Here is a 13,253-nt window from a genome sequence, read left to right on the forward strand (position 1 = left end):
TAGCAATGAGGGAGGCTCCGTGGCCGTGGGACCCTCCCGGCCAGGTGTGGGTATAATCTCCTGGTGTGCCCATTTGCTTAAAGCGCAGTATTGGGGTGGGAGTTACCCGATTTTCCAGGTGTTGTGTGTCTCAGTTCCCCTGGCTAGGAAAAGGGATTCCCTTCCCCCTTGCGCTTCCCAGGTGAGGTGATGCCTTGCCCTGCTTCAGCTCTCGCTGGTTGGGCTGCAGCAGCTGACCAGCACCGATTGTCCCGCACTTCCTAGTGAGATGAACCCAGTACCTCAGTTGAAAATGCAGAAATCACCGGTCTTCTGTGTCGCTGGCGCTGGGAGTTGGAGACTGGAGCTCTTCCTATTTGGCCATCTTGCTCCGCCCCCCCACTAAGATCACCTCTGATATTTTTTAAACAAATGCTTCTGGCGAAAATGCTTTTGCACTGGGTGAACTACTCAGGTCAAATAAATGCAGCTGTGGTGAGCAATTTTTCCAGGGAGCTACCAAACTGGTGAAATAATGACAGTACTCTAGGAATGGCCCTCTCTGCTGGTTTCCAGGGTGCTGGTCTTCATCCTGATTGTGGACTGTCAGTTTTCACAGTTATCTCAGAGCTGGAGGCTGATAGGTTTAAGAGTTGGGCGAGTTAAAACACCACACATCTAGCTGTTCTTACTGAGATGCACTGGTTTTTCTTGGATGAATGCTCCCCAGATTGCTGCAAGTCTTTGATTAATTTTCAGACTTCTGAAAAGTTGATTCCAACATATGTTTTTGGCCAGTGCTTTTCTTTCTTTTGTGGAGGAGAGGTTTTTCAGAAGTTATTATTTTGTCATTTTTGCTGACATCTCTGCCAGGGGTCTTTGAAGATTGAACCAGCCTTGCATTGTTGGGATGTGTTTGTGTTTGTGTTTGGGGTGTGTTATTCTTTTTACATACTGGATTCAGTTGGCTGATATGTTGCTGGGTGTTTTTATTTTTATGTTAATGGAGAATTTCAGTTTGTGGTTTTCATATACTGTCTTTGTGTGGTTTTGATATCAGGGTAACGCTGTCCTCAAAAAAATGGAATGGAAAGCATTCCCCTTCTCTTCTGTTTTCAAGAAGATATTGTGTAGAATTGATATTATTTCTGTTACTTTTAAAATATCTTTTTAAGTTATTTCATTGACAAAGCAAGTAAAGCCATCTTGGCCTAGAGATTTCTTTTTGTGGAATATTTAAATCACCAAGACAATTTATTTAATAGCTGTGGGACTGTACAAGTAGTCTATTTCATCTTGGGTGAGTATTGGTAATTTGTGGTTTCTGAGGAATTGGTCCATTTGATCAAATGGATTTAATTTATGTGCGTGGTGTATGGAGTTGTTTGTAGTGTTTCCTTATTACCATAGTGTCTGTAGGGTCTGCAGGGATACCCTTGTTTCATTACTGATATTGTTAGTTTGTCTTTGCTCTCTCTTTTTTTCTTTGTCTTGGTAGAGGTTTGTCAGTTTTATTGATCTTTTCAAGGAACCAGCTTTATGTTTCATTGATTTTCTCTATTTTCATCAATGTTATTGATTTCTGCTTTTATCTTTATTTCTGTCCTTCTTGCTCTGGGTTTATTTTGCTCTTCCTTTCCTAATTTCTTAAGATACACTATTGGTTTGCTGATTGAAATACTTCTTGCTAATATAAATATTTCATACAGCAATTTTTTTCTCTAAGCACTGCTTTAGCTTTATCACAAACATTCTGATGTGGTATTTTCTTTCTTTCTTTCTTTCTTTTCTTTCTTTTTTTTTTTTTTTTTGGAGACAAAGTCTTGTTCCTATTCCCTAGGCTGGAGTGCGATGGCACAATCTCAGCTCACTGCAACCTCCGCCTCCCATATTCAAGTGATTCTCCTGGCTCAGCCTCCTGTGTAGCTGGGATTACAGGCACCTGCCACCATGCGTGGGTAATTTTTGTATTTTCAGTAGAGACAGGGTTTCACCATATTGGCCAGGTTGATCTTGAACTCCTGACCTCAGGTGATCTGCCCGCCTTCACCTCCCAAAGCGCTAGGATTACAGGCAGGAGCCACCACGCCCGGCCCTGATGTGGTATTTTCATTGTTGTCCAGTTGAAGATAATTTCTAATGTCCCTTGATACTGCCTCTTAAATGTGTGGATTATTCAGAAGTGTGCTTAATTTCCATGTGTTCAGAGATTTTACTATTACCTTTCTGTTATTGATTTGTAGTCCAATTCCATTTTGATCAGATAACATAACTTCGAAACATTTCAATTCTCTTACATTTATTTCATGAACCAGAATATGTCCTAGGTGGGTGAACATTCTATGTGTTCTGGAAAGGAATGTGTTTTCTCCTGTTGTTGGGTAGATCCTACCAGTGTCACTTAGGTCATGGTGGCTCATGGTTCAGTTCATCTGTATCCTTGATGCTTTTCTGTCTGCCAGTTTTATCAGTTATTAAGAGAAGAGTGAAATTCTCAGCTATGATTGTAGATTTGTCTGTTTTACTTTCAGTGCTGTTGATTTTTGCAGCATGTGTTTCGAAGTTCCATTGTGAAGATCATTTTGTCTTCTTTGCAGATTGACATCTGATACGTATGTAATGTCCTTCTTTCTCCCTGGTAATTTTCTTTGTTCTGAAATTTTCATTGTTTGATATTAATATGAACAAACACTGCAGACTTGTGTTATTAGTGTTTGTATTACATGTATTTTGCCATTCTTGTACTTTGAACCTGCCCATATCATTATATTGGAAGTGAGTTTCTTGTAGATAATATGTAGTTGGCTCACTATTTTCCAACTGATAATCTCTGTGCTACTATGGATATGTTTAGTCCTTTTTCATTTATGTTGTGATTAATACGTTTGGATCCAGGTTGACTATTTTATTATGTTTTTCCGTTTTTCCCCTCTTTTTTTGGTTCTTCTGTTTCAACTTTTCTGCCCATTTTGGGTTATTTAGATTTTTTTTTTTTTTTAGTATTTCTTTTTAATTTATCTATTGTGATTTTTTTTGGTCACCCAGGGATTGCACTTAACATACTTAACTCTTCATCATCTACTTGAGATCAGTATTTTATCACCGCCATTGGAATATAGAACTCCTACATACATAGGTCTCTTTTACTCCCTGACCTTTAAGTTATTATGGTAGTTATCTTACGTATTACTCTATATTCATTGAAAACCTCATCAGATAATATAATTTTTGTTTTTTAACTATATAATTTATTTTAAAGAACTCAAGAGGAGGAATATAGTCTGTTTTATTTGCCTAGATGTTCAGCATTTCTGTAACCATTCCCTCATTCCTGCTGTTGCAGGTTTCCCTGAGATATCATTTCACTTCTGTCTGAAGGACATCCTTTAGCAATTCTTTTAGAGCAGCTCTGCCATTGATGTATTTTCTTAGTTTTCCTTTATTCAGAATGTGTCTATTTTACCTGCATTCCTGAAAGATATTTTTGGTCGATTGAGAATTCTGAGTTGATGCCTCTTTTCTTTTAGCACTTGAAAAAATGTTCCACTTCCTTCTGGCCTTCATGATTAAAAAAATATTTAATTGACAAATAAAGATTGAATATATTTAAGCTGCACAACATCATGACTTTACACACACACACACACACACACACACACACATAGTGAGAAATTAACAGTCATTTAAACTGTTCCCCTACAAATAATGTGTTGGTCTTCTCTGCCTGGTTTCAAAATTTTTTTCTTTAATTTTTAACTCATTTAAAATGATACATGTAGGTGTGGATTTTTTGGGGGGTTTATTCTGTTTGGGGCTTGCCAAATTCTTTTAATGTGGTTTATGTCTTCTTCCAAATTTAGGAGATTTTTAGTCATTATTTCTTCAGATGATTGTTTCTGAACTGTATTTTATCTTCTGCTTCTAGGGATAATGACTTCAATGTTAGATCTTTCAGAATCATCTTACAAGTCCCTGAAGCTCTGTTTTTTTTTTTGTTGTTGTTGTTTTGTTTTAAATCCCTTTCTCTCTGTTGTTTGGATTGGATAATTTCTATTGACCTATCTTCAATTTTACTAACTTACTTCTGTTATTCATATTCAGTTATTGAGCCTATACATTGAATTATTTCAATTACTATCTTTTCTTCTTATAAACTTTCCACTCAGTTCTTCTTTATATCTTCTGTTTCTTTGCTGAGACTTTTTAATGTTCCCATTCCTTTCAAGGGTATTTGCTTTTACTTGTTGAAGCATTTTTGTATTAGCTGCTTGAAAATCGTCAGATAATTCCAGTATTGGTGTCATCTTGACAGTGGTATCTGTTAGTAGTCTTTTCAGGTGCATGCTACTTGATTCTTCCTATGCCCAGTAATTTCAGATGGTGTGCTGGGTATTTTGAAGACTATGTTACTTGACTTCAGGTCTTCTTTACATCGTAGGGTAATGTTGATTTTTTTTAAGCTGGAAATCAGCCTGGTTGACTTCTGTGGGTTGATGTCTTCAAAGCCTGAGCGGTTTGATCTGTCCTGTCTGTGCACCTCCTGTGGTCATGTGTGGGCAGTGGTTTGTCCTGAGTTCAGTGACGTGTGCCTCTAGGGGGAGCCCTGGAGTTCCTGAACGACTTTATGTTGTATTTCTCAAGCGTCTCCCTTTCCAGGACCCTCTCCAGGACTTTCTACTTTCTTGGGGCTTCCTTTTCAGTTCTACAGACAAAAAACTGGAGCTTTGTGTTTGCTGCCCTGATACTGCTTCTTATGGTTGCAACTGTATGTGCCAGAGCTGAGCGCCAGGAGGACAGAGAAAAAAAAAATTAGCAGTGCTTACCCTGCTTTCTTGAGATCAGAACCCCTTCCATTGAAGAGGAGTGTTTCCTTTTTTTTTCTCTTTTTTTTGAGATGGAATCTCACTCTGTCACTCAGGCTGTAGCGTAGTGGCACCATCTTGGCTCGCTGCATCCGCCACCTCCCAGGTTCAAGTGATTCTCCTGCCTCAGCCTCCCAAGTAGCTGGGACTACAGGCACCTGCCACCACACTTGGCTAATTTTTTTTTTTTTTAACTGAGACAGAGTCTTACTCTGTTGCCCAGGCTGGAGTGCAGCGGCGCGATCTTGGCTCCCTGCAACCTCCGCCTCCTAGGTTCAAGTGATTCTCCTGTCTCAGCCTCCCAAGTAGCTGGGATTACAGGCATGCACCACCACGCCTGGCTAATTTTTGTGTTTTTAGTAGAGACTGGGTTTTGCCATGTTAGCCAGGCTGATCTTGAACCCCTCACCTCAGGTGATCCATCTGCCTCAGCCTCCCAAAGTGCTAGTATTACAGGCGTGAGCCACTGTGCCTGGCCACATCTGGCTAATTTTTGTATTTTTAGTAGAGGTGGGGTTTCACCATGTGGCCAGGCTGGTCTTGAACTCCTGACCTCAAATGATCCACCCACCTTGGCCTCCCAAAGTGCTGGAATTACAGGAGTGAGCCACTGTGACTGGACAGAGTGTTTCCTTTATCAGTTTAGTTGTTCACACCTGCATGGTCTGGGGTGTGAGAGAAAGGAGAAGAAACAGGGGTGTCTTCTGTCCTCTCTGAGCAGTTGTGCTTCCCTCTTCTATACCTTGAGGGAGGCTGCAGGATTCGTTGGGAGCCTGTTCTGTCTGCACAAATGCCCGCCTCTGGGTTTTGGGTGCACAGGTCATGGGATGAAGGGTGCTGGGACTTTGAATGCTGTTCCTCTGCTGCCCCCATCCACCTGCTGCTCTCCTTTCTGAGTGTTCAGATAGCAGCTCCTTGGTCTCACGGGTGAGATGGGGGGTTTGCACCTCCAGGAGTGGAGCCACCAGTAGGTGCTTTTGAAAACTGCAAGTTTTATTATAAATATGCAAATAAACCCAAACCTTGGCATTTCTTGTGAGACAAGTCTAAGCATCCTTGTGAGGGTATTTGTATCTCATTCAGGCGAATGTGGCAGGTAAACCACCAGGTAGGTAGCTGGGGACCTGATGGAGTGGCTCAGCTGCACTGAGGGGCCACCGAGACTGCTGCAGGCTTCCTCCCTAGTGCAGCTGCAGGTGGGCACTCACACACACATGTATGCACACAGTGCACTTACACATACACATGCACTCGTATACATGCACTTACACACACTTGCACTCTCACACACATCTACACATACATATGCACGTATACATGTGCACAATGCACTCATATGCACACACATATTCTCACATGCACACCTACACACACACATGCAGTCACACATATGAATGTACACACATATGCACACATGCACTCACATGCACCTACACACATTTGCACAACATACACATGCACACGTGCACTCACACGTATACCACCCATACATATGAACACACACACATATGAACTCACACACATACTTGCACATACATGCATACATACCCCAACCACACATTTACATATGCATACATACATTTAAATACACACAAACAACACACAAGACATATACACGCACATACATAGACACACACAAACCTAAACGTNACACTTGCACTCTCACACACATCTACACATACATATGCACGTATACATGTGCACAATGCACTCATATGCACACACATATTCTCACATGCACACCTACACACACACATGCAGTCACACATATGAATGTACACACATATGCACACATGCACTCACATGCACCTACACACATTTGCACAACATACACATGCACACGTGCACTCACACGTATACCACCCATACATATGAACACACACACATATGAACTCACACACATACTTGCACATACATGCATACATACCCCAACCACACATTTACATATGCATACATACATTTAAATACACACAAACAACACACAAGACATATACACGCACATACATAGACACACACAAACCTAAACGTAATACACACATAATACCTACATATGCACTTACCTACATATATACATGCGCAGACACCTCACTCTCATATACACTCATATACACGTATATCCCCCCATACACACTTACACTATATACATACATTCAAACACATGTACACCTGCACACACAGACATCTAAACACACATGTACACAAACATGTAAACACATGTGCATACACATGCTTCATCTTCTCATACACACATACAAATACATGCATGATACACATACATACACATACATGAAAACACACTTAAACATACACACACACTTGTACATGTTACGTACACCCATTAAAACACATTCCCATTCTCAAACACATCACACGCAGTGTGATTGTGAGTGATTTTGTGAAGTGCATATCAAAGAGACCCAGTTTCCCTGAAAGTACTTTGTGAGTCCTTCTGTAAAGCAAACATAAAAAATGTCAAAGAGCTTGGGGAAGCCCTTCCTTGGTGATCAGGCTGATTCGAGGGCCATGGAATGAGTGGCAGATGCAGCTACCCAGCTGGGTTGAACACACTGCGGCTGTGTGACTGGATTTGCGTCTGTGCTCATGTTAGAGGTGCTCATGCAGGGTGCTAGTCTGCCATGTGCCCAGTGCTAGCACTGCTGCTGAAGACGTGTTGCTGACAGGTCACTATGTGGGTCCCTGCAAGATACTCGCAGTGCCTGTATCGATATCCGGGTCCCTGAGAACATTTGGCTGCAGAGGTTCGGCTCTGGGACTCCTCAGCATGCTCAGTGAGGCGGTAACACTTAGTCAACTCAGTTTAAAAACACAGCAACTCTTTTAGTGATCGTTTTGAAGACAGGTGTGGACTTGGAGGTGCATTTGAAAGCTGGTGTCCACTCACTTGGGCCATCCTGCACACCTGGAAAGTGGACTTTGGTCCTTAATTCCTGGGGATGAAAACATAGAAGTTTCACAGTTAGACTCTGACTGCACCATGGAGACTAGATTAGGATGAGGGGGGATCAGAGGCAGGAGGCTCTGCCCTGCCTGGTCCAGGGAGGGGAGGGCCGGGCCTACAGAAGGACAGCAGTCCCGAGGGTGGAGGAAAGGGCCGGGCCTGCAGAGGGACAGCGGTCCCGAGGGTGGAGGAGAAGGCTGGGCCTGCAGAGGGCCCGAGGTCCCGAGGGCGGAGAGGAGGCCATAGGCTCAAGAGCCATTTAGAAGGTGGAGCACAGACTGGGTGCGGTGGCTGATACCTGTAATCCCAGCACTTTGGGAGGCCGAGACGGGTGGATCACGAGGTCAGGAGATCGAGACCATCCTGGCTAACATGGTGAAACTCCATCTCTACTAAAAATACAAAAAATTAGCCGGGCATGGTGGCGGGTGCCTGTAGTCCCAGCTACTCGGGAGGCTGAGGCAGGAGAATGACTGAACCCGGGAGGTGGAGCTTGCAGTGAGCCAAGAATGCGCCAGTGCACTCCAGCCTGGGCAACAGAGCGAGACTCTGTCAAAAAAATAAAAAATAGAAAAATAAAAAAAAAAGAGGAGCTGTGGCCAGGCAGGTTCAGGGTTGAGAACAGAGGAGATGGGAGGTGAACTGCAAGCTTGGGCAGATGCATAGATGCAGGGGCTATATCTGAGATGGGGCAGTAGGCAAGGAGTAGGTGTGCAGGGAGAAACGGGTGAGGAGCTGTTCCGTCCTGTCCAACCTGGAGCTGGAGTTGCCACAAAGGCAGTGGAAAGGAGTTTCCACAAGGGAGTGCCCCAAACCATCCCACAATGGGATGGTTAGGATTCCACAGAAAGAAGCACCAAACACCAGGGTGATCAGTCCAGAGCTTTATTAGAGGAACTTGTTTACAGAGGAGGACCATAGCATATGCTCGTAACAAACAGCAAGAAGGCAGATGTCCCACCCAGGTATGTCTGCCATGAGGGATCAGGGTATGGAGTTTATCTCAGGGTTGAGGACTCTGGCTCAGGGCCAAGCAGGGTGGCTTTCTCTGTATTTAGCAAGATGGCTGATTTCTCAGAGTCTCGAGCAACAACCTAAATACCTTTATCCATATCTGGTTCAAGCCTGAAAGGGAAAAGTTGCAGGTGGGTCAGGACAGATAAAGAAAGTGCTGGGGGCGCCGGGAGATATTATATTAGCCTATGTGGGACATCCAGGAGGCAGTGGCTCTCTGGGTTGGACCTCGGTCGATGCTGAGCTGACAAGGGAGCTTTGGGATTTGTTGGCATGTCAATGGCAGGAGAGGATGTCGTGCACTGGGACACTGTGGGCAAGGGACCCTGATAACAAGACTCGCCCTGGGGCAACACTGAGGTAGCTGAGACCACCAAGGAAGAGGCCCAAAGGAGCAGGAGAAGAATCTAGAGAGTTGTGTTTTGGGGTCAGTGAAGACTTTGATGCACAGGTGATGTGCAGGCGTGAATGCCATGGTGAAACAGGAGCGACGGGGAAAGGGCTGAAGGACTGCAACTCCAATGGGCACAGCTGACCTTAACAGGAGCAACGGCTCCATGGCTACTGAGCAGATCTGAGATGAGGATGTGGACACAGCTGGTGTCTATGGCTGTTTCCCCAAGCCAGGCTTTGAAGGGCAAGAGAGAGAGAGGGGTAAGATGCAGGGCTGGTTCTGTCCCCTGTGGCCCCTGGTTACTGGTGTGTCATGAGGGGGTGTCAGAACCTCACCACCTGCTGCTGTCCGTCTGCCGGCCCTAGCAGAGCCACCAGGTCAACAAGGATGAGCTAGTGAAAGGCAGGCAGCTGAATGCATCATTATTTCCTTTGTAAAAATTAGTTTACAACATAAAACACCACCTTTTGTATATTGGGCACAAATATGTTTTAAAAAAATTTTTTAAAATCTAACCTAAGTGTCCAACAGCAGATGAATGGATGAAAAATATGTGTTGTATATTATAGTATGCAGGGGGATGCTATTCAGCTGCCACTCAGCAACACGGGTGAAGCTGGAGGATGTTATGTTAAGTGAATTAAGACATAAAGACAGTTACGGTACAATCTCACTTATATGTGGAATCTAAAAATGTTGAATTCATAGAAATGGAGAGTAGAGTACCAGAGTCCTGGGGAGGAGGTAGGTCATGGAGATGTTGGTCAAACTGTACAAAGTTTCAGTTGGGAGGAATAAGTTCAAGAGATCTATAGTACAACATGGTGACTATAGTTAATAACAATGTATTGTATTCTTGAAAATTGCTAAGAGAGTGGATTTTTAGTGTTCTCACCACAAAATGATAATATATGAGGTAATGCATATGTAAACTAGCACAATTTAGCAATTCCACAGTATATACATATTTCAAAACACATTGTTCATAATAAACGTATACTTTTTTGTAAAGTTAAAAAAGGACTTTTAGGATAAACTACAGAGTGAGGAAGATGCAATAATAAAAGAGGTCATGCAGAAAAATTTCAGAAATTATAAACAACATGAGTCCTAAAATTTATAGATTCACAAGAAATCATTGTAAGTGTAAAGAAGATAAATTCTCAGCTAGACATAACATAGTGAATTGTAGAAGGCCAAAAAACCAAGAGGAGAGCCTTAAAACTACCACACAGAAGAATATATTAACAGAACAACAGTTATCCCTCCTATAGATTTCTCAGCAGCAATGAGGAGCCCAGAAATGAAATGATGGCATAATGTCCAAATTAGCAAGGAAAACAACTGTCAACCTAGAATTCTGCACCCAGCTAAGCTATCATTCAAAAGTGAGTGTGAAATAAAGACATTTTCAGGAAGTAGACTGACAAAGTTTACCATTCACAAAACCTTCCTGAGAGAGTTACCAATAGATACACTTCATAAGAGGAAAACGTCATCTAAAGTAACAGAATAGGTACTGGAAGTAGTGATATGAGGAAACTGAAATAATGAAAAGATCCAATCCCAAGGCCTAGGATTAGATTATACCAATGGTAATTGGCCCTCTAGAAGTTGTAGGCTGTAATAGCAGTCCTTTGTGTGAGTCAGGGCTACTGCCCATTCTGCCAGTATTGCTTAAGGAATTATCTCTGAAAATACCTATACTTTGGTGTGTAGGTCACAAATTGTGCTTCTCTTTGTTTGTATACTTAGGAGATCACAGCTGGTAAATAAATGTGAAAGCCTGAATTGCAACATATACCAGTCTAAAAATTATCTAACTGGGAGGCTTCAGTTTCTGATAACTAACCTATCGTCTGCCCTGTGCATCTTCAAAATATAAAGTTCTTTTTGTTGAGAAATCCAGGAAGAGGGCAGGCTTGTGGCTGAACCATCAGAGTTTTGAGATCATTCAGTTCTAGTAATTGGAATATGTCTGACCCTGTGTGTCACACTGTCCCCAGAGCCCAAGGTGGTGTTTGCCAAGGAGCAGGTGGCACACAGTGAGGTGCAGGCTGAGGCAGGGGCCAGGGCCACACTGAGCTGCAAGGTGGCCCAGGCCCAGACAGAGGTGACGTGGTACAAAGATGGGAAGAAGCTGAGCTCTAGCTCGAAAGTGCATGTGGAGGCCAAGGGCTACAGAGGGAGGCTGGTGGTGCAGCAGGTGGGCAAGATGGATGCCGGGGACTACAGCTGCGAGGCCAGGGGCCAGAGGGTCTCCTTCCACCTGCATATCACGGGTGGGTTTCTTGAGATCTTTCTTGTGTTCCTTAGGATAGTTTTTGGTGACATTAGCATGGAGGTGCCACCTAATTGCCTCTTTTCTTACAAAGCCTCCCCTATAATAACTAGCAAATATTAATTTTGTGCCAAGGAGCATAGATTTTGTGAATGCTACTTGTCTTTCTGCTTGCTTAAACTTCAAAACAATTCTGTGAGGAGGAACTCTGATTATTCCCATTTTAAGATAACACACAAGGAAGTAACTCACCACAGTTCAGAAAGCCAGAAAATTGCAGTCAAGATTTGAACCCAGTATTCTGGGATTATTATTCTTTTTTTCTTCTTAAAGAGTTCTATCTTCAGTATTTATGTTAGCAGCTCTGCTGGTTATATATATTCCATCATTTTTTTTCTCATATGAAAACATATTTGTTCTCCCTTTGATTCTGAGGACTGTTTTATCTGGATATAACATTACAGTTTATCAGCTATTCCTCTACTCCCTAACATTTTAAAGAGGTCATTCCATTGTCTTCTGGCTTCCATATTTCCTTTGAAATATCAACTGTAAGATTTATTGTAGACATTTTAAGGGTCATGTATCTTTTTTCATCCTGTTGCTTTTAGATTTTCTTTTTGAATTTGCTTCGTGGCCTTTTTTTCTTTGATGAACCTAATTGTGGTTTCCTTTGTCTGAATCCAGGTTGGGATTGTAGAACATCTTGAGTCTGTGGGTTTATGTCTTTCATCAGCTGTTTGCTGTTACTGACTCCTGAATCTTCAGTGCCTGTGAAATGGGTTGGTCCCAGATTTGTGTCTCTAACTGTGCATCTCTCCTTGTCCACCCTCAGAGCCCAAGATGATGTTTGCAAAGGAGCAGTCAGTGCATAATGAGGTGTGGGCTGAGGTGGGGGCCAGTGCCATATTGAGCTGTGAGGTGGCCCAGGCTCAGATGGAAGTGAAGTGGTACAAGGATGGGAAGAAGCTGAGCTCTAGCTCAAAAGTGCGCATGGAGGTCAAGGGCTGCACAAGGAGGCTGGTGGTATAGCAGGTGGGCAAAGCAGATGCTGGGGAGTACAGCTGCGATGCTGGGGGCCAGAGGGTCTCCTTTCAACTGCACGTCACAGGTGAGTTTTTTGAGGTCTTTCTTATGCTTTTAGGATAATCTTTGTGTACTTAGGGTGTGTATGGAAGTCCCACCCAAGGGCCTTTTTTCTCATAAAGCTTCCCCTATAATAACAACTAGCAGGTATTAATTGTGTGCTGAGGACCTAGATTTTGTGAAGTGCTTCTTGTCTTTCTGCTTGCTTAAACTTCAAAACAATTTGTGAGGAGGAACTCTGATTATTCTCATTTTAAAATAACACACAGGGAAGTAACTCACCACAGTTCACAAAGCCAGAAAATTGCAGTCAGAATTTGGACCCAATATTCTGGGATTACTATTCTTTTTTCTTCTTGTAGAACTATGTCTTCAGTATTGATGTTAGCAGGTCAGCTGGTCATATACCTTCTCTTACTTTTTATTTCCTTTGTGAACACATATTCGTTCTCCCTTTGATTCTGAGGGCTGTTTTATCTGGGTATAACATTACAGTTTAGCAGCTACTCCCCACTCCGTAACATTTTAAAGAGATCATTCCGTTATCTTCTGGTGTCCATATTTTCTTTGAAATATGAACTGTGAAATTTGTTATGAATATTTTAAGGGTCATGTACCTTTTTTCATCCTGTTGCTTTTAAGATTTTCTTTTTGATTTTGCTTTGTGGTAGTATTTCT

The 13,253-nt window shown here is 42.5% G+C and overlaps 1 protein-coding gene across 1 annotated transcript in view; it reads left to right on the forward strand.

The window, feature by feature from the left end:
- The window catches only part of OBSCN (obscurin, cytoskeletal calmodulin and titin-interacting RhoGEF), a 178,955-nt gene that overhangs the window by 27,543 nt on the left and 138,159 nt on the right, over positions 1-13,253 (forward strand). Inside the window, 2 exon segments of the mRNA XM_017883818.1 lie at positions 11,215-11,490; positions 12,325-12,515. Of these exon segments, the coding sequence (XP_017739307.1) occupies positions 11,215-11,490; positions 12,325-12,515 (467 nt within the window).

The sequence above is a fragment of the Rhinopithecus bieti genome, unplaced genomic scaffold, assembly GCF_001698545.2.
Source record: "Rhinopithecus bieti isolate Rb0 unplaced genomic scaffold, ASM169854v2 scaffold_14404, whole genome shotgun sequence".
NCBI lineage: Eukaryota > Metazoa > Chordata > Mammalia > Primates > Cercopithecidae > Rhinopithecus > Rhinopithecus bieti.